Consider the following 23049-nt stretch of genomic DNA (forward strand, 5'->3'; position numbering starts at 1 on the left):
GTGTTGGAAACCAAAGAAGAAACGCTTGATATATGTTTTTGATGAATTCACTCATATCTTTCCCTGCCATTGTGAGTGCTTGTATTATTCAAAATATCAATCCGTTTATAACTAATATTCATAAAGGATCTCGTTATATCGTCCACTCGTAAAGTAATCACTGCGACCATTGATATTTACAGCAAAAAAAAATGGTAATTGAGCACCTCTATTTTTTTGTACACCGTGTTAATGATACCTACATATTTTTGGATACTAGTAAAAAAGAAACTAATAAACAAACGCAAGATCGGTTTGTGATCATTCTAACTAAATCACTTAAAACGCGATGTGGTCATTTTCTATCTGCACATATCACGTTGTGACTTAGTAAGCATATGATTTCGGTGTTTAGTTATTCAATACCGTCTACAACGTGTTGTAGCTTTTTTGCTCACTAAGCATTTTCGATGTCTGTTTATAATATATATAATACAGGTACACACTGAACTAGACAGGCTATATTCAGCATATGCCAGAGATACAAATACCAAAAATAGGCATCGTTGAGAATCTAGAAAGAAGGATGCCAGTTTGAAAGTCACGGAAGAGCCCTTCTCTGCATCGATTACCAAAAAGGGACCACAGAGGATCACGCCGGACAGATAATTTATTTGATTATAATAATATTAGTGACACATTTGCCATAGGTTTCCAACCACAGAGATAGGGTGTGGGCACTACTTCAATGATTTGATAGTAGACGCAAATCTTAAAAATAAAATAGTTCCTGTAAACGACCCTGCTCATAGACATTAGTATCTAATCATGCAGAGTTCATTATTTTATTATCAGATATTTTTTTCTTTGATTCTACAATCACTTTACAAAGATTGAAGACTCGATTCGAAATAAATTTAAAGAATTCCAAATTATATATTTTAAATTAAAGAAAAAGATAAAACCACGAATTGTTAAAAAATATTCCTACAATATTCGACAGAACTACATTTAAATAATAAAAATAACCATACAATAATTTGTTATGTTTATTTGACGAATGCACGGTTTATTTAGTTGTATTTTTTTTAAATAAAAAAATACATTTAATTTTAATATTTTAGATGAATATTGAATATTTTAAAAAATTGAAAAATATATCAATAATATTTATTAAATTTCAGCTTTAGAATTCTATCGCTAGAGGCATTAATTAATATTACGTTCCCCCTTAACAGAATGTTTTACGAGAAATGCATCTTAACCACTTGTTCAACATATATAATATTATATACAATTGTCTTTATAATTAATTTATATTACATACATTTTGCTATTACTATGGCGTTGACTTTAATATTGAGATAATCTATGAAAGGGTCTTTCCTGAATAATTCAATGTACTACAGTGTTTATTATCACCTAAATGACTAAATTAGTAAATATAAAGCCTTTTGATAAAATAAAATATCTGATAAAATAAAGATAGGGTTATTCAAAAAAAAAAAAAAAAAGATAATAATGTTCATTGTTTTAAAGCAGTATAAGTCTCGAATACCTAATTAAGGGATCATAAATACAAAGATACTCCAGCGCTAGGTATCCGACCAAATACCGCTGGAAAAACTCGATTAAAATACTAATTTTATAATACATATTATTGAGATAATATTAAAACTTGATAAATCACTTTATCTCTTGATTTTACGATATCCACTTCATTATCACACGAGAAACATTTATTTTCAATCTTAAAAAGTGTCGATATGAATTACATACATAGGTATATATTATTTTCTTTCAATATTATATTGCATACAATGTATATATCTATTTTAAATAATATAATATAAATAATTTTTAATTTAACATTCCTAGGTATCTAGTATTAATTCGTAACGTTCATTATACATAATACCCATAAATCACGCCACACAATTTTTAATATTTTAGATCGCCATACGTTATCACAAATCTTTTACCCCCCTGTTTAAATTACGTCACATTTATTAATAAGAAAATTCCCATAAAATTACCGATTTGATTGTACCTACTATTATCGAGAAATATTATTTTAACAGAAAATGAGTAGGTATATTTTTTAATGTTTTTGAATATTTTCTTCAATTTCCCCCTATCTCCTTTGTAACATTATGTCGGCCCTCCCCCCTCGGTATGTGATGAAATTATATAGAGATGACCATTATAGTCACTATACTATTATAATTATATAATCGTAAAATGAAAGAAACTACAATTTAAAAATATGAAACGTTAGAAAATAAGGCCCAAAAAAACGGAGACCCCAATTTGTACGTGGAGAATGTGGATAAAAATAAAAAATAAAAAAAAGATTAGAAAAATACATAGCTCATCCCCGAAAATGTCTACTTTTCTAGAGAGCGCATTGATCAGTCTCGTAGCCTTCACCGCTAATGCAAGATAATTCTGTCACGAATATATAGTTTTGATCTGCGCTTTGAACAGCAAACATGCAAGTAATCTATAGGATTAGTAGTGATCTACGAGCGTACCTTGAAATTTTATTTAAAATTATGTAAGTACCTATTATATGTACATAATATTATTATATAATATACGAATAATATTTACTAATAAACTTTTTTTGTGAATGACTCATCGGAATTTCTTATTTTCTATCGCTTAGTTTTTATAATCAAAGGTAGGTACAATGGCCGAGTGGTAACGTATCGGATTGTACTCGGCGCCCATTGCGCCGTCTCGTGGTCACGTTTTTATGTATTTATACCTCGTATATTCCACACGCTTCCACATTGCATACGGTCTAAAGGTTGACAGGCGAGCGGAGGGTCCAATGGTGTATTCGGTAGTTTATATTTACGCTCACGTTTATAATATCGCGGGTCCCGGGTTCGAAGTCTGGGTCTGTAAAATTTACATGTTGTTTTTTTTTCAATGTGAAAATTCATTTAATTCAGCCTTCTGTCAGTGGAGATATATAAACGATCGCCTTAGAATCGAACATGATAATGTATGTATTTTGGTATAGCGGTTAATCAATATGTATTTTTGAAAGTTTACCAATAAGTTTGCGCTAATAAAAAGTTTCAAATATTGTCAAATGTCTTTATGAACAGAAGTTACAACATGCCATACGCAGTTTATTGAAAATGATGAAATATCGTTAAATAATGAAAAAGTTATCAAACATTTTTATAATGTCATGCGATACTATATCCTCGACAAAGTAATATTACATCATGTAAAGTCATTATATCACGATTATACATAAGTTTTTTATAACTTTTTCTTTACTAAATAATAATTTAAAACACACACCAGTAGCATTAAGGAACTGAGCCAAAAATTTATTATATTTAGAAATTTTTCATGACATCAATTTAATGATTTAATGTAATGAAGAAAAATGTTTTTTTTTATATATAATGTAATATGGTAATTGCGCTTATTATAGTGGACTGTAATTGATTTTGATGGAATGATTGTAATGGTAGATGTGGATGCTGAGGGGGGCGGTTACACGGGAGTTAGTCCAGACACTAACCTTATTGATATTCAACTGAAGCTGGTCCCTGGTGTATGCCCTCGCATCCTAGTAGGCACTCGCATGATACAATTGGATTAATAGTAATAGAGGAGACACCCTGTACCGGAAACATGGACACAGGTGGTTTGATTAATGGAGTTTGTAGAGAGAGTCGAATAGAAATTGTGGTTTCTACGACGGTTACACGGTACACGTTCGTGGTCTGCACTTAACTTTCTGAATCAGTCTGTATGCGCTTTGAATTACTCGCGACAGACTATCTGTAACATACCTAAGCGCACCCGCTGTCTTGAGGTAACTTGAGATAACTGAATGTTATTCAATCACGGTCGACTGATAACCCGTAACTACTGGTCACCTTGACTTGTGACAATAACTGGGGATTTGAGGTAGGAGGGAAATATAGGGATGAAAGCGATCATAATTCCCCCAACTATATTGATGTTGAATTATTGGGATTCTATAAATTGGCTATATCGACAAACCGTGGATGGCTCAGGTTTAACCTAATATTACGATTCAGTGTATTAATATTGTATATAAACGGTAATTAACTATATTTTTTGAAATTTCTGCATTTCTTATCGGTCAGCATGCATAGTACCTGTACCTACCTGAAGATGTCGAAAGGCGAAATCCAGATTGTAAAAAAAAATCTAAATATAATAAGTACATAACAATAATTAGAATAAAAATAATACTTAATTACGTTTTCTATACATCAGTATATGTATCCTTGTGGCACAACCTCAAGGGTACCGTTGTCGTGTCCGACCCTCCCTCACACTGCAGCGGTGCTACAAAAGCGATCTACGCTTTGCAGGTTTGGCATGGCAGGAGGCGTGAGGGTTGGCGATGGACCGATGTAAGTAGTGCGAACTTGTGCCTGCCCTATGCTCCAATGCTAGGGCATGACATGATGAAAGAAGAAGATATAAGTATCAAAGAATAAAAAATAAATTCTTATAAGTGAAAATAAAGTTTGAGTATCTTCAATTCATTACGCATTCAGTAAAAAAATGTATTATATAAATACCTACACGATAAAATAAATACATCACTTTTACGTATTTTCTATATATAAAGAGACTTAATGCATTAAATTTTCGTCAATTTGATGAAATCCGACAAAAAACAGCGTAATCTATACATACAAATTATGGAGATATCAGAAAGAAAAAAAATCTAATTCTGAGTATACGTATCTTATCAATGCTACCTATTTTTTTTTACCCTGGTGTTAGTATCTATGTCATAATTGAAATAACAATATTATAATATAGAAATGATTTGCAACTGAACATTGAGCTAAGGCTCCCCTCCCATTTAATGATTTAACATCCTCATCAGTTTACATCAATCCTTTGCCGGATAAATTCCCCTCCAAGGCTATTATTATTATTAGGTCCTGTAAATTTCTTTATATTGCATTAATCCACCGGCATCTAAATGCATCTTTCCGACGCGACAGGATGAAAAGAGTTTTTCGACGACTGTCCCTTCTTGGGTCTAGGACGATTCGACGCCGGGACAACTTGGCGCCACGCAATCGAATGAAATTCGAAAATAAATAGACTTTCGTGAATTATAACGTACTTTTAAAATATATATTTAATATTATTATTATATTTAAATAAATAATTATACCATTATTTAATACTTGCTGAGAATTAAAATATGCACACGTAAATAATGATTTAATTGTGTATAATATGCTTAAATTCCAACAAAAAGAGAGATTTTTTATTTTTATATAATATTTCACGCATGGTTATTCTTAATCCGCAATAAAAAAACATTATTTTAAGAGAAAAATAAATTTAAACGACTAAGTAATAAATAAAAAATGATCCTCGTCTACTGTGTGTATAAATTGTAACGAACGTCTATTTATTTCATTCGACAGTGCGGCGCCCAGTTGTCCCATTCCCCCCTTTTTCTATGTGTGCATCAATCACAATTGTATTTAATACGGTAAGCGTACATTTTTAGTATTAAATAAAATAAAACACAATAATATGTACTTAGTGCTTATTGCACTCAGTTTATTAATAATCATCTCAGATGTTATCTGCTTCAAAGAAACATCATCAACAGCTGATATATAATATACAACAATACAGATATGTTATCCTTACAAATTCTAAGCAAAAAAAATATTTATTGAAGATTTTACAACAATTAAATTAAATTTTAAGAAATTCACTATTCAAAAAAAAATCAAGTAGATTTACGGATTTACCTAGCTTTTCATAAAACATTAGTATGATCGGTCCATAAAATGACAATTGATATTCTAATAATGTAGGTAACGAGGAATTTAATAAATAATCATGGTATATGGAAATATACAAAAAGGAATTTTCAAAATTCCATTGTCAAAATCTAAGTAAAACACCTTACATATTTTGATAGCGCGTTTGGCCATCAATTGAAAGGTCGGTGGTCTTTGGCTAACCGTTGTTTTGGGAGTTTTTGTTTAAATTTCGAATTGGCAATGACAGTCATTCTACCGTCGAAATTACTATTGGTATCGCACGTAAACAATACTTTAAAAAACAGCGAATCCAGAGTTTTTTAGTGTTCCAAGGCATGCATTATTCACACTCGAGAGAAAGGTGGCGATTAAGAAAAGTAGATACTATATGGGTACATACCATATTACAATGGTAATACGTTGAATGATTTAATTGTTATCGCTTTGATATTGTAAATTCAAGTTAAATAATTATACTTAACAACAGTGTAACTCAAAAATATGATGTTCTGTGTTGTATACGAATATACTATAAATCTTCGCAAACCACAGTTGCAAGTTGCAATGACATTCCTCTTCACAAATCCAATTTGTCGAATGATATGTCTCTTTCCGCAAATGCAATCGTAAATATCAGTTGTTTTTAACAAACAGAGAAGACATACAAATGTGTCTCACTGCAAATAAAATAATTGACATTCCAGCTGCACTGCAATCATTATCGTGTACATTGCAATATCAATAGATTGCGTCTGAAAACACCTGCTTGGTCGGACGTCTTTATTTTTTGCAGTGTATTTTTAAAGTCTGTTTTGAAAGTATTAAGTAAATAATATTGTTTTCTGTGGTATCATTTATTGTTGAGTGTTATGATTCATTTTAGTGTATTTTAAAGTGGTTATTTCGCACTACGTAATTCATCATCAGCCTGAATCTATCCACTGCTGGATGACGGTCTCTTCAAGCTGCTTCCACTTCTCTCGGTCCTGTGCGTTGCGTTGCCACGTACTTCCGCAGAACTTTATTATTTCATCGAACCAGCGGCCTCTAAGTCTACCTTGCGGACGTTTTGTACCTCTTGGATACCACCGGATGACTAAATTTGTCCAACGATTATCTCTTCTTCGAGCTATGTATCCAGCCCATCTCCATTTGAGGCTTTTACAGATCTCTATCACATCTAAAACCCTTGTCTACTTCTACGTAATTAATAATAGAAAAACTTAGGAGTATCTAGCAGAAAATTTTGGTTTTATCGAAAGTTTTATTTTGAATAGTTTAGTAATAGTAGAAGTTTTACATTGATACAGTTTATTTAAAAAAAAATCTTTATTAACGTGGGTTAGGACAGTGATTGATGGAGTGTAATTTTACATCCCTTGCAATGATTTTGTTTATATTTAACTTACTTACTATATGACAGAAACTGAAAACTTTCAAAACACCTACGTAGCCTATTGATTTATATTAAACGTCATCTTCTTCTTCTTCTTCTTCCACGGCGCTACATCCCGGGGTGGGATTTGGCCTCCTCCACAACCGCTCTCCACTCACTCCGGTCTCTCGCCACACTTCTCCAGTTACCGGGTCTTCCTATATGAAGCCAGACCACTTCTACGGCGTCAGCTCATCTCCTTCTTGGACGGCCTCTGGGTCTCTTCCGTTGGGGTAGCCACTTCGTCATGATCCTTGGCGCTCTAACTTCAGGCATTCTCTCCACATGTCCCGTCCATCGTAGTCTTTGTGACTTACAAAACTTATTAAACATTATATTGTCTTTATAAATATTGATAAGTTTAATTTGTTTACAGAATTACCAACTTAACGCATATAATATATACTTTATACATCTTATTCACATCAAATATTATTTACCGTTTAATAATTAGTACCGACTATTGGACAGCCTCAATGCCTCAAAATTTTTCTTTGGGTTTTCTTATATAATTAATGACTAACAAAATTTAAAATATCGAAGAATTTGAATTAAAATTCTGCGATCAGTATGCATTTTCTAAAGATGCCGAAAGGGAAAATCCGGATCGCAAAAAACACTATAATGGAATAGTACAATTAATACTTATCCAATCAATTAATGACTAATATTATTTGTGCCTGATTCACGACTGAAGGTTAAATTTGTGCATACAATAGGCACATCAATAATAATTATTATCGTATGTCATTTTTTTAATGAATACCATTGAGTCATTTTTATTTCTACTTTTTCAGTTTACTTCATAAATCCATCTTACATAATATGGACATCTTTGGTCGGGATTCAAATAATGTATGCCCTATGTGATAATTTCTGATAAAATCAGAGATTATTTTATAATATTTATATCTATCTTTCAGGCAGAGTATAGCAATAATTACTAATATTTATACAATTTTAAGTACGATTACTGATCCAAATTTTTAAAGTTGCGAGAGGTTTCTCATGTTTTAATTTCATTACTTAATAATAAAACAATTCACGCCATGAATACCAATTACCTTGTAGGTACTATATTTTGAAAAAGCTCATATAAATTCTATGATAGTAGACCAATCTATGATATGTGCAAAAATAGTAATTTTGAGATAGGTATACCTATATATTAACTAAGTTTTATGGGGTCTTTCTTTTGTTAAATCGAAAATACTGTAATTATGATATTATTTCGATGGTTTCCTTTAGAACATTAATTTAGCATTTGTCAGCTAATTAATAGGGAGAAGATCCATTATTGGGTGGAATCATGTTCTTGTTTGTTATGTACCATAAATGTCTCACACAGCTTACGAAGTTTGTATAAAAATAAGTACCTATCTAGGTCTATAAATATTTTTTTTATTTCACTTTTACATGTTTATATTATATAGATAAAAAAATCTACTATATATTTGGTTAAATAGAAGGTAAACGTTTAATAACCGCTTATCTCAAAATTTCGTTACTGATACATATGTATATTATAATATATATAAAGTACGAACGAAATGCAGCAGTGAATAAGTGTTGTCAAAAATTTATGAAACGTGTCGTTTTTTGTTTACTTGTAGGGCCGTTAATATTGATTGGATAATCTGTAAACTATAGCTTCACACGGTTTATCCTTTCATGCAGTAATGAACTTGACTCGCATTTAAGCGGATATATTCAATAAGTCTTGACGTTGCATCAGTACAGAACCTTCTGAAATTTAAGCAAGCGTTAAAATGTTCTTGAGTGCCAGTGACGGAAGAACTAACACCGAACCAGTCGATGAAAGTGCTGAGGACTGCTACAATTGGTGCCAATCGCCAGCATATGATAATTTGCTACTGAAACAAAAAGTTGCTCTTAATGATTTGGAAAGACTAGAAAGTGAATCGGATGATTTGAGACCATGTGACTCTCGTTCAAGATCAAACACAAATTTATATGAAAATTCGAATCCAATAATCATTATAAATGAAGATGAGACTGTGGATAATATAGAAATGGCTACAATAGAAAGCTGTTTTCAAAGAATATTAACACCTGAAGGAAATGTAAAATATAAAAATTATCGAATACTGGCCCCAGCACCGGCTCCTATAAGGATATATTCTCCTTCCGGTGACATACACACGACCCCAAAAAAGGGTAAAATTGTTCCAAAATTCGATTCATTCTACGACTCAACATTACCGAGAGAAAAACTACTTTCATTAATCAACCATCAATTTGTTGGAAGTGAAGAATTAGAAGACATTATAAGGCCTATTGGATTCAGTCGAAAGGCTATGGAAATAATAAGACAAACAAATAAATCCTGTATGGAAGATAGAATGTATTTTTTAAACAGTGCTCTATTTACGCCAAGCCCTTCATCATTTTCAATGCGTTCTGAAGAATCAGAGTGCACAGAAAATTTTGATGATGAATCAGAGTTAGTTACGCCAGAACCAATATATAATAAATCTGTTCTTCGAAGATCTTCCAGTATAGACAGTGAGCAAGTAATAGAACGAAGAAAAAGATTATCAAGACAACTGTCTGTGCCAGTTCGTGGTAATAAAGCCGGTCCCATGAGTTTATCGGATGAATTAAAAAATGCTGATGATAGAATATGTCTAAGGAGTCATACACCTCGAACAATGACAGATTTTGAATACGCGTTCTTCCATCGACCCGTCTCATCGCTTTCCGGTAGACCAACGTTCAAGCAAAAACCTAGCGAGTCGAAGAAATCTATTCTAAGGAATTTCGTTCAAAGGAATATGATTGACAGAGACGCTAATCGGGATAAGCTTGCCAAGCTGGCACTGGCTATTGAAGAAGATTCTGAGGATGAGTCTGAGAATGGAACCACTTTTGTGGCGTCCGCTAGGCAAATGGCTGAAAGACTGGCGGACATGTTGGATGAAACAAAAGAACTGCGGGATCAGCTGATGGAAATTCAGGAAGATTTTCAGGTGCGTGGAATGTTATTTATAACTAGCGATAACCCATTACTTCGTCTGCGTGAAATAATATAGGTATGTATGAAGTGACATTTTGATGGCCAAGTATCATAAATCCCAAAAAAATATTTCATATCAAAATAATTCAAAACTATTTTTAAGTCATTTGTAACTTAACAAAAAATATTCCAGCCATGTAACCCTCTAATAATAAGTAAATCCAATGCCCACAGTTTTTTTCACTTCCTGAACAATTTGAAATTTGAGGCTTACGCCAATGACGATATAATAAAGATGATTCTTCAAATCAATGAGATAGACATTGGTCCAATCAAGGGACAGGATCTTTTACCCGCACCTAATCTAACCACTCCACCGCTACTATCGGACCACTTTATTTAAGGTGAATTGTTGCAAGTAGATGTTTCGACAATTTTTGGATGTAGGTGTACCTCTCTTTAATCGCACTTCACCCCAGCACGCCAACGCTTCTAAATGACCACTTTACAATATTTACACAATACAATATTTTGTACAATATTTTTACCACTAAAATTGTGGCAACTAAGCTGTGTAAGTTTCATCAATATTGACCAAGTAGTTTTTTAGTTATAACGGACTAAACAGAATTATACACTACAATTTTATTAAGTAGTATAATTTGTATAGATGACGTTATTATCATCATTCTTTGAATTAATTTACTAGCAAGACATGTATAATTTACCCAGGCAGGCTCGTACACAGTAAAATAGTATAGGGCTGCGGGTTCATTAAAAAAATATATATCCGTTATATAATAATTTATTAATAACGGCCAATTGCCACTGCCTTCCGCTATGATTTGCCTGCTATTTACCGTGCTTCATCCCACCGTTCGATTGTGTAGTTCTAATTATAATGACCGTAAATATCCGTTTTTATCGTCCGCACCATGCTGCCCCCAATTCACCCCTCCCCTCCTGTTATGTGTCGCCCAGGTTTTAATATTTATTAAGCTTCTGCGTATGTCTGCCAAACACCAAATACAGATACCTACCCATGTAGGAAGACCACGTCGCCGCTGAATCGATGGGATTGGTATACATTAATAGCTGGAGATTCCTGAATACAGAAGATGATAGAATGGTTAAAGTAAGAAGCAAAAGCTTTAATACCATTGGAAGAAAAAAAAAATTACTTCAATTTACTTTCCTTCACAAAAGAACACAAAAGAAACAAAATAAAACCATTCCTACAAATGTTGAAACTCGTGTGCTTGCTTCAAAGTTAATAACAATGTACATGATATGAAAATTATTTGAAAATTTTCCTTCATTGTTTTATTACTTGATACACAAAACTTGTATTACTTACAATATAATATAACATATTCACACCTTGAAAAGCAAGGGCGTTCGTATCATTTTACATTAACCGCAGTAAAATGATCTGAATAGTTACTATCGAGCTACTTTATAAAATGTCTTAACAAATTACCTTTACGTTCTTTCTACCCATTATTAAAATTAGTTTTCCCTCGATAACAACAAAACACCTACATATTATATTGTGATAGATTTCGTAATAAGGGTATTTATCAACCTGGCTACCTATTTTCTTCAACATCTTTGTTATTATTATTTTTTATTAACCTTATATTAACCTCACTGTAACCATTGATGTGTATTATATTATAATATACTAGTATGTAAGTCGCATTTATCATATTTTTTGTGTATCCAGAGGCTTAAAATTTGTTACATACATACTACTGCAGTCAGGCATAGTCGTATATGGCAATCGGACCGATCAGGCTAAATCGGCAAAGCTGTAATTTCAATTTCGAAATAATAAATAAATTATTTTGCCATGATAATAAAAGATATCATGTATATTATATATTTACGTAGTTATTTTTGGTATACTATAAAAATAAATTATTTAGTTAACATTTGACTTGATGTATATAGATTATATATAACACATTAGAGAAAACATGTACATGTAAGAGAGAGCAGGATGGGAGAATATGTTTTAAAAGGATAAGGTGAGAGAAACCACATACGTAATCGAAAATTTTAAATTTGAAAAATAAACTAACATGCAAATAAACGAATCGGGTAGTAAAAACAAACAAATGATATGATACTCTCATAATAGTTTGACAGATCCTTACAGTGCAGTACTAGCAATTTGTGAGAGATTGACGGGAAGGTTTACAGAGACAGAAGTGTGGAGAATAGGTAACACGATTTTGAAAATTATGTATCTCTAAAAATGACAATTTCTATAAGAATATGCTCGGTTCAAATAATACAGATTTCAGTATTGGATAAATCGAATTTCCCAGTAATAATTTATGTTGCAGAACTAAGCCAATTCAATAATGTTAATCTTTGATACTGACACCTGATTTTTTTTAGTTATAATATAAAAACCGTACAGATTTTAAGGCATAAAGCCCACCAAAGCGGCGCTCGGTGCGCTCTCTACGAAGTAGGCCCCCTCCCACCCGCGCATCACCCTTCACCTATGTAATAAGGGGCTCAAGAAGCACAAAATAATTATTATTATCAGCGTCTCTCATAACAAAGCAATAAAAATATTATTAAATTTCTCGGGGCTTTTAATTAATATTCACGATGACATCATTCTACCAGCGAAATATCGGTCACGCAATAACTAAACAATGACTTCACTGTTATTAAATAATGCCTTCTTGCCCGTCTATCGACGACGCTTCCAGAAGCGTGATTTTACTTGCCGTGTTCAATGAATGGACTACGTTGTATTTTCGTTAATTCGTATCGCTGAGAAGCCAAAAAACGATGAATCATGGGGCAGGCGGGCACAATGCGTCGTCAAATCTAGTGTGCGCTGGCGTATTTGATTACGTCGTATTTTCAATGATTTACGCGCCACTTCTGAAATTTTGTGGGTTTTACGCCTAAGTTTTTTTGAAATTCGCACACCTAAATTACTCTCTGTCATCGGTTATATCAATTCGGAGACTAGTGTGTTCAATCAAATCGCTTCGGATATTGATATTTTAAACTAATTAAGTGTGGTGAAGTTAGGTGGGCATTATTTTGTAAGTTTTTAATAAAGTGTCTACTTCGTTCGCATATACCTTTCCACGCGTATTATTATCCTACTTTTTATTTAAATATTGTTAATACTTTTCTCTTTGTTATTTACCATGTTCACTATAGAACTAACAGTAGATACGTAAATAACGAAAATGGAATTCAGATTCCATCATTAAATCAACCGTGAACTAATACATATTAATAATTTGTTTTGTAGACATTTTTAATTTTAATATTTAAAATATATCACTCTAAGAAATCTATTTTCTTTTCTAGGAGGATCACGAAAGAGTTACAAACCTTCTCGTGGACGCAAGAAAATTAGCCAGAGAGATCCAAGCATTGAACTACCTCGATGATGTAATCGCGTTATTAAATGGTGACCTGCAGTTCGTGGCTATGCGTAAATGTTGGCCATTCGCAGCATGCCTCAGTGGGAAGAGAGACCCAACTGCGAATCTCGTTGTGTGATATTTTTGTTTACTATAAAACAGGGGGGGGCAAACTTCTTGGATGGAGGGCCAAATTCAAGAATTCGAAATGAGCGGCGGGCCGCAAGTAAAATACCATTTTTAGATATACACTATTTTGAGAATAAAGAATTTTGTTGAGGTTCATGATCGAAAATGTTTGTTCACATATAGATATAGGTAGATCCAAAAATAACGAACTTTTTTTTGCATAATCTTTAAGTTGGTCGAATTTGTCTGAATTAAGGGCATTGTAAAATTTGAAGATTTCTTCACGACGATGCAATTCTCTTAAATCAGTGTCACACTGCAGATCAATAATCTCAAATTGTAGCTCTGTCGGTATACTATCAATATCTATTGAAAATGAATCGCTAAACTTGTCTCAATGTTTCGGAAGTCACCAAATCTTTGTGAAAAATCGTCATTCAGAGCTTTAATAATTTTACCATACTCTTCAAATTTATATTCTGGTATATTCAGCAACTTCAAAGTTGGAAAGTAGTCCATGTTGTTATTCGATATTTGTCGAAGGAATAACTTGTGTTTTAATTGAAATCCATTCAAACTTTTTACCATATCATGGGCATATATTTTTTTTCCTTGCAACGCGGAGTTAAAAGTATTTAAATGTGTCACGATGTTCAACGTAGAAAATAGTGCTTACATAGTGTAAGACGAGACGCAAGGAAGACGTCCTGAGATAATACATTTACGAAACAACAAATTCTTCAAATTTTAATCTATTGTCAATATTTTTTAAAGAATTATAAAAAAGGTATTCGTAATCAGAAGTACAATTAATGATCGGGGGCCGCAAAAAAATACCCGGCGGGCTACATGCGGCCCGCGGGCCGCAGTTTGCCCTCCCCTGCTATAAAATAAACTATAAAGAAGCCATAGTGATCTCGGACCTTATTCGAGATAAATTATATTAAAAAGTATAATAATAAGTACTATAATAAAGTTTGATATTTGGGTCCTTTTCCTCCCTTCCTCGTTTCGAATATTCATAATACAACATTTTATGCATATTCATAATGATCAGTTCGATACAAAATTCATCTGCATGTAAATAAATAAATTAGTAGCTATAATATTATGTACATATTTTTTAATGACCTTTTCTCGCTATACAACTTCATTCAATCATTTGTTTGAAATTCCACGTACACACACCCTGCAAATATTGCTACAAAAGGGGGGACATGCTCGTCGAAGGTCAAAATTGAGTTTTTATTGTATTTTCAAACCATGATCCTGGACACTCATTAAACGTTGTAGATAATCTATTTAAATAATTTTGAAGCCTTATTATCCTTTATAGTTATTTTAAACATTTGATGACTGCATAAAGTATTTTTGTTACATAAAATAGTATTCTTTTAAACCTCTTGCTCTAATGTTTTAGAATATAGTCATATTTCGGTACATAACTGTGCAGTGGTGTTAAGATTTTTTACATTTTTTAATTTTTAAACGCATTTATGAAACCATTAGTATAATTTATTACGAGATAATTTTTGTAAAATATTCACGATAAAAAATTATATTGATAATCTCTGTGATCCCAAAGTTGACAAGAATTAGGCATTTTATTATTCAAAAAATCGGCAAGATCAACACATTTGAAGATAATTCTAAAGATATTTATTATAATTTATGTCTTTGACCATTCAAGTGTGATAAACATCTTATGAATAATGATTGCTTTATAATAATTATTGACCTAAGAATAAGGTAGTGTTTTTTTGAAATACGCCATTTCTTTTGTCATTCCCTAGTGGTTTAGCTACAACATACGGCCGTAGCCATAAATTGACAAACTATAATTAAAGTAGGGAGTAAAATTATGTTAACGCGCGTGTTTGAACATGTACTTAACCGATTTTTTTTTTAAACGGTACATGTTCAAACACGCGCGTCAATATCATTTTACTCCCTACTTCAATTATAGTTTGTCAATTTATGGCTACGGCCGTATGTTGTAGCTTAACTACTGGGGAATGACAAAAGAAATGGCGTATTTCAAAAAAAACACTACCTTATTCTTAGGTCAATAATTATTATAAAGCAATCATTATTCATAAGATGTTTATCACACTTGAATGGTCAAAGACATAGCTTATAGTAAGTGTCTTTAGAATTATCTTCAAATGTGTTAATCTTGCCGATTTTTTGAATAATAAAATGCCTAATTCTTGTCAACTTTGGGATCACAGAGATTATCAATATAATTTTTTATCGTGAATATTTTACAAAAATTATCTCGTAATAAATTATACTAATGGTTTCATAAATGCGTTTAAAAATTAATAAATGTAAAAAATCTTAACACCACTGCACAGTTATGTACCGAAATATGACTATATTCTAAAACATTAGAGCGAGAGGTTTAAAAGAATACTATTTTATGTAACAAAAATACTTTATGCAGTCATCAATTGTTTAAAATAACTATAAAGGATAATAAGGCTTCAAAATTATATAAAAAGATTATCTACAACGTTTAAGGAGTGTCCAGGATCATGGTTTGAAAATACAATAAAAACTCAATTTTGACCTACGACGAGCACGTGGGCCGTTAAGACAGCTACATCGTAAAAATTTTCACGCTTTAATCAAATTAACATTCGACGAGGATACGCGTCGCTACATCCGATGAAACAGCAAAAAATTACCCCCAATTTGTATAAAAATATTTCAAATGTATTTATTCAAATGATTCTCAACAGTTTATATACAACCTTTGAACAGCTTAAACACAGTGTTTGTTATTGTATTTATAGATTTCTGGGTTTTCGCCGTGTGTACTTCTTCCTTCTTTTCTCTTTACCATTCTCAAGAGATTCTTATAGCGGCGTTCGCATTCATACATCTCTTGAGAACGTCATCTGCACCGAGCCCGAAACGTCTAAGAAAGAAGTACATACGGTGAAAAACCAGAAATTTATAAATACGATAAAACACAATCGTGAAAGTCTTAAAAATTATTTATTATAATGTTTATTTTGTTTACAGACAGACGTATATTGGTCTGACATAGCTTAGCAATGTATGTATTTACTTATTGCATTATCATTTCGATTACTCAAATAATTTTACAAATGTCAATAATTATTTTGAATGCAGAAAATGATTAATACGAGGTTCCAAATTTGGGCTGTAGTACTGCTGAAAAATAATAATATATTACTATTGTATTCACGATGCTACCAATTATTTTTTGTGTTTTAAAATTTAATTTAGGTTTTCTACCTCTTGTGTACCACTGAATGACTAGATTTGTCCAGCGATTACCAATCTCTTATATGTACCTACAGACAACCCATTTCTGTTTGAGGTTTATGGTAAGATATATAAAATCAGTGAAAAGCATACGCATTTGTTTGTTCCTTTATCACATCATTCCTAGAGACCATTAGAACGACGAAATAGTTCAATTCTGCTGTAGTTCGTGATAACTCAAACGTCATTGTACTAGAAGGAGAGGAATGGAATCAGCTTGGAGGTGCTCTTCATCCAGATGTGTATTGATCTGATAATAATGAAAATAATGATACATTGTACATTTCTTACAGTGGCGAAGAGTGGAGGTAGGCTGTTAAGATCCGTCATAAATAGTGCACACTTAACTTTGTCAGTCATACGTATTTGTTTTCATTGAAATAAGAATACAATTTACAGATGATGTTGGGTAGTTTTTTAAATTCAACTAAACCCTGCAAAAACCAAGTTATAGTAGATTATAGTCAAAAAGCACTCGTCTATTTATGAAAGATCTAAAATTATGCAATTAAATCATACATAACGTTGAATATTTTATAGATAGCAAAATATCTGTTATCTATTAAAGTTTGGTTTAGTCAGGGTTTAATGAATTTTAAACAAAATGAACTAACAATATGTTTAATATGTATGAATGAAAAAGTGAGAACAATTTTGTCTTATCGCCCAAAGTATACCAAAACTATTATGGTTCGGCTTAGGCAGGGTTTAATTGATGTTTTTTAAACTAACCAACACCATCTCTAAAGTGTACATAGTCTTAGTTCAATAGAAACAAATACGTATGACTAAAAAAGTTTAATGTGCACTATTTACGGCGGATCTTAACAGCCTACCTCCACCCTTCGCTACGAGTCATTTCATTTACTTTTTATACCTATATCGTCTTTTAAATAATTCGTACATATAGACAAGTATAAAACAGCAATCAATATCATTAAACATGAACTCCGTGAAACTCTTTGTTAATTTACTACATAGTGATATCAACATACTTACAAAGGTATCACATTTCTGGTAGCCATGGATAAAAATAAATATTTAAAAAATACATTTTATAATGACTCCATTTTGTGTATATTTTGATAAATGGTAGGAATGAAAGGGAATGTCGTGTCTTGTAGTAATTTAGTTCAAAAGTTAATTTATTATAGGACTGACTTGATATTGATATAAATTAACCTTTGAAAGAAGATTTTGGTGGAATATTTTGGTTTTGGTTCAATCATAATTTGGTTCAAGATAATGACTATATTGAATTTTCATATGGAAGATTAATATCTTTATGAAGACAGAAGGACGCATATACATACAATAATTATATTCTAATTAATTATTTCTTTTATTCAATGAATAATTTCATTTACCATTCTAATTATTGAACATACATAATTCTGAATGAGCAAATAGATTTTTTCTATTGACTATAATTTCTCATGAGTGTTTTCAGAATAATTTTGTAAATGGTACATTCTTAAAATATTGTGAATTATTCGTTGAATAAAATAAATAGTTGATTAAAATTATTAGCAAGTTCAAGTTAGTTACAAAAGAAAATATTGGAGTAATCCATGACGTCGGTTAGTAATTAAAGTAATAAATACTTTAATTTAGAATACAATCCGACCGCCTACCGTAACTCAATTTGGAGAGCACTTATGAGCCGGTATTAAAAAGGCCAATGGTTAAAATGTGTCACAATTAAGTATGGCAGTCGTAACACAGTGGTAACGCACAGGGCGCGATACCCAAGAGACGCAGGTTCGATTTCTACCAGGTGTCTTACTTTTAAAAAAAAAAAAAGATTTTTTTCTATTGGAAATATTTTCTCATGGGTGTTTTCACTCTTATTTATCTGTTTATGTATTTAATATATATTTCATGACATCGCATATCGTATTTTATTTCTAATTAACATGACATTCTGTATTTATTTTTAAAATAAATTAATAATTGACAACTAAATTATATTATTATTATCTTTGCCATTCAATATATTCCAAAATAATAAGAAAAATGTCAATACATCACAATAATATAATATGTGATTTTCTATCGGCGACCTATTCGTAAATTTAAATATAACTTTCTAAATCTAGTTACGGTACTTTTGCCCTTAAACGTATATTTAAATTATGTGTTACTCATTTAAATAATTTCAAATCTCAAATAATCCAAGTCACCTAATATCGCTAGCATTTAAAGTAGAAAAATACGAATCCTTTGTTCTTAGAACACGAAGCTACTGTTTTATGTTTTGATATTTTACGATTTTGCGGAATAAAATTTACAGTCGAATTTGAAATTTAATTTGACACGTAAAAATAAAATTGTTTGCTCGAGGAAAGTAGCGGCGTATTAAAAGTAATAAAAGATTGCAAAAGTTTTTAATTACAAGTCTGATTATTTATGAAAACGAGCCTTGATGTTTTCATTCAATTAAACTTTTTCTATTTCCGCTTACGGAAATCAGGTAAAGGGATAGTTAGTTACAAAAGATGACAGATACGAGAGGCTTTATTCGTAAAATAATAATTTATGATCTGATTGGCTGCTTTGGTATGGCAGATAAATCGTCATCCTAGCGTATGTAAAGTTTCACGCTTTACATATTTTATATTACAAATATCAATTACTATAATATATTTGTCTAAATCTTGAAGGTATACTGGAAGGTACAATTCTTTTGCCTCACGAAGGCGTGTCTCCACCATGACGGATTCTTTGAATTTTACTACTACACATCCTGCTTAACAGAACTTAGCAGCAGTGGTGCATTTCCCTGACGCAACATGACGCAATGGAGTTGTTAGAAAATTTAAAAGAGGGCCTCCGAAGAATTAAAACCTGCCACTTGGTTATTAAATTATATTGAAATTTAAAGAAAGTTACATAGTTCATACAAACTGGATGGAAAACAGGTATTTCCCAATATTTCCCAATTAAAAAATCCCTGCATAAAAGTAGCAGTTCTAATAGCTCTTGATTATAAGTAAAAATTGGTTGATTAAGTAGGTGAATACGAACAAAAATTGATTTTAGGTTCCCCACCTCCAACAGTCATATATGTACAGCCGTAGATATACAGAGCCGCATAGATAAGAGCATTGAACAAAAATTAGATCGTTCATTTACACTTCGTAGGGGGGCTGAAAATCAGTCAGTGCATCGGGCCTTTACGTTACTAAACGCGCCACTTCTTAGCAGTAAAAAAAGTATACGACGGTATCACAAACACTCGAGCTCGTGACCAGACGATATTTTGGTGATATTTAGTCCTTGTAGCATAAACACGTAGATTTTGGTATCGCGGGATAACCTTGCAGCTTTTCTACAAGAAGGATCTACACGCGGTAGGACTGTTATGATAAAAGGCGTGAAATGTGATTCTCAATTTAACGAAATGGCATACTAATTTTGTCACCCACATGCTCAGATGTTGGAACGTGACGTGATATACCTATCCAACATTATTTAATACAATATAGGTAACTACGTTCAGTGACGTACCTAGACAAAATGCCGCCCCTGGGCAGCGCTAAAATGATGCCAAATTTTTTATACAGTATTTTTATATCATCCGTGCACGTGTCGTGTCTGGTCACCATGGACGTCGAAGGGCAACGAAAGTAAACTAGACATCACGAACTCGACAAAAAAAATTACCTTTTATGTTAATTAATACACTTTGTTTCTAACCAGTAAGCTGATTTTTTTAATGGAAAGATATTTTCATTATTACTAAGTTTAGGTAGCTATGTCTATATATACCAAATGATTCTCCTCGATTTGCCGCCCTTCGAGAAACTGCCGCCCCTAGGCGACGCTCAATCTACCTACCACCACGGGACGTCACTGACTACGTTGTTTTTTAGGTTACTACGTATTATTGGAGAGAGCCAATTTTGAGACGCCGTCATTGGAGGAAACGTTGGTGTGGCATATTTAAAAACTCTTCAAGAAAATTGGGTATTATTGATTTTTCTACAGATCCCACTGACTATCCCCAGACAAAAATAATAGGTTTATACACGTCTAATACCTGATAATAGCACTATCATCACTGTGGTGTAATTAATAATTAAAGCATTCGAAAAATTATAGGAACAAGGTAATTACTGTCAAAATGTCAGTCACTCTGCAGTTCTGTAAAGAAAATGTTAAATGGTTTATTAATATTTTCATAAGTCTATTATCCTGTCTAAAAACTTCATCAATCGATATTTATTTTCTACAACGAATTACGATGTAATGTTTACAAAAGAGTAAGAAAGTGGGTCTTTACTATGGACCTATTTTTCATCAATGTGAAGATTATTATTACTTTGTACATATTTACATAAATGATCTTTTGTAATGGTTTGGACAACAATAGATTTGTAGTAAGTACTTATATATGAAATAAAATGTCACTTAATTCATAACGAAGTTCATTTTAACTTATTAAATGAATGTTTTACATCGAGGCTATGAATCAATTGAATAATATTATTAATTTGCAAATCATGAAATGAGATACTTAATGAAATGTTTGTTATAATAAAATATTTAATTAGTGAGTAATGACAATTGTAAGACATTCCATATAAAAGCAATCACAATGATTTTTTATCAAATATATTAAGTATATATATGTTTTTCAATATATGCGGAAAATGAGTAAAACAATAATAATGGGAATTGTGTTACTTTCTGGGTGTGATTGTAAAAAGGAACGATTCAAAAGTGTAGATAAATATCAGATAGGCTTTGAAGAATACGTTATTTTCAATATATTATATGTCATAATGTACGTTAAAATTTGTCACGTATATGCAACACTAATTCAATAGGGGGCTCTGTATTTCGTGCGTTTGGTGGTTTGCCCCTTATTAAGCCATAAACCAAAACTAACACCAATTTCTTAGTCTATGGCGACTAACTTTAGTATTTCTATAATGTTAAGCCAATTTTGTGACACCGAAATTTTTACAGTCAAAGAATTATTGGGAACAAAAATTATTATTATGTTTACCTAAGAAATTATACCACCACTCCATATTTTAAACACATAAGTACGAACGTATCTTGTGTCATCTGTCTTATAAGGGCAAAATGTAATATGTTAATTTCCATTAATAATCATAAATGTGTGAGGTTTTGGTGTCTCGGTTTAGGTCGTTACTACCCGGAATTCTACTCTGACGTAATTCAATTTTTGGATTTAATCTTCAAAATAAATTAATATATAATTAATAAATCAAACGTACAACAGTTTATGTTACGCTCTAAATAAAAGAGCTTGTTTTTGTCATGCAATCTTTATTTTATGGTGATTTCATAAATATCAATTGCAAAGTTGACAAGTATAACGTTATAAAGTTTAAAGTTGTAAAACATTATCGTGTATACTAATTCTTAATGATGATAACATTAAAAAATATAGTCTTTGTTACGTTGCTAAATAATGTATAGATTACACATAAATTACTTCCCGACATACAGGAAAGTCGGGAAATTACTTATTTAGCAATACTAACATGAACATCCCAAAAGGAAAACGTTTAAAATAAACTACAACTAAATATAAGACAGATGCTTTTTGTCGATTACTTATTTATTATTTTCACAATCGTAGATTAATAAATCTTATTAAATTGCTTTAGGTCTTAAACGTGGTCGTTTTACCGTCATTAGTTGTGATATGCGTGACTGACAGTTGTATACGAGAATCATTTTAGTACCTATCTAATGTCGGTAGATATTGTATCTACAAAAATACAAATGCGTATAATATTATCGTTCCTCGAATGCAGAACTACTACTAGTCACATTTTACATACGCCAAAGGAAAGTTCTTTGGAACAGTATTTTTTTGTTTAGACAAAATTTGACTAAACCAGTGAGGGGAGGGGACTCGCAGCTTCTTAAGTCATTAAGTGCGGCATTTTTAATCAATCTAAACTTTAAACTATTAAGTTTATTAATACATAGTTGTTTGGTTATCACAAAATAATGTACTTACTTAGATTTTGAAGTAGA

The 23049-nt window shown here is 31.8% G+C and overlaps 1 protein-coding gene across 6 annotated transcripts; it reads left to right on the forward strand.

Annotated features, from left to right (window-relative positions):
- Positions 1-6529: 6529 nt before the first annotated feature.
- Positions 6530-14981, forward strand: LOC147066053 (uncharacterized). 6 transcript variants are annotated; one of them, XM_085955475.1, is made up of 3 exons: positions 6530-6645; positions 8835-10211; positions 13547-14981. In XM_085955475.1, exons 2-3 carry the CDS (start codon positions 8991-8993, stop codon positions 13739-13741), a joined length of 1416 nt encoding a protein of 471 aa, XP_085811601.1. In that variant the 5' UTR covers positions 6530-6645; positions 8835-8990; the 3' UTR covers positions 13742-14981. The 6 variants fall into 6 exon arrangements, with proteins under 6 accessions (XP_085811601.1, XP_085811603.1, XP_085811604.1 ...); XM_085955477.1 differs by having other exon boundaries at positions 6530-6633; XM_085955478.1 differs by having other exon boundaries at positions 6530-6611; positions 8655-10211.
- Positions 14982-23049: the final 8068 nt, after the last annotated feature.

The sequence above is a fragment of the Rhyacophila brunnea genome, unplaced genomic scaffold (genome assembly GCF_057557595.1).
Source record: "Rhyacophila brunnea isolate RB1 unplaced genomic scaffold, BYU_Rbru_1.0 scaffold_5, whole genome shotgun sequence".
Lineage (NCBI taxonomy): Eukaryota > Metazoa > Arthropoda > Insecta > Trichoptera > Rhyacophilidae > Rhyacophila > Rhyacophila brunnea.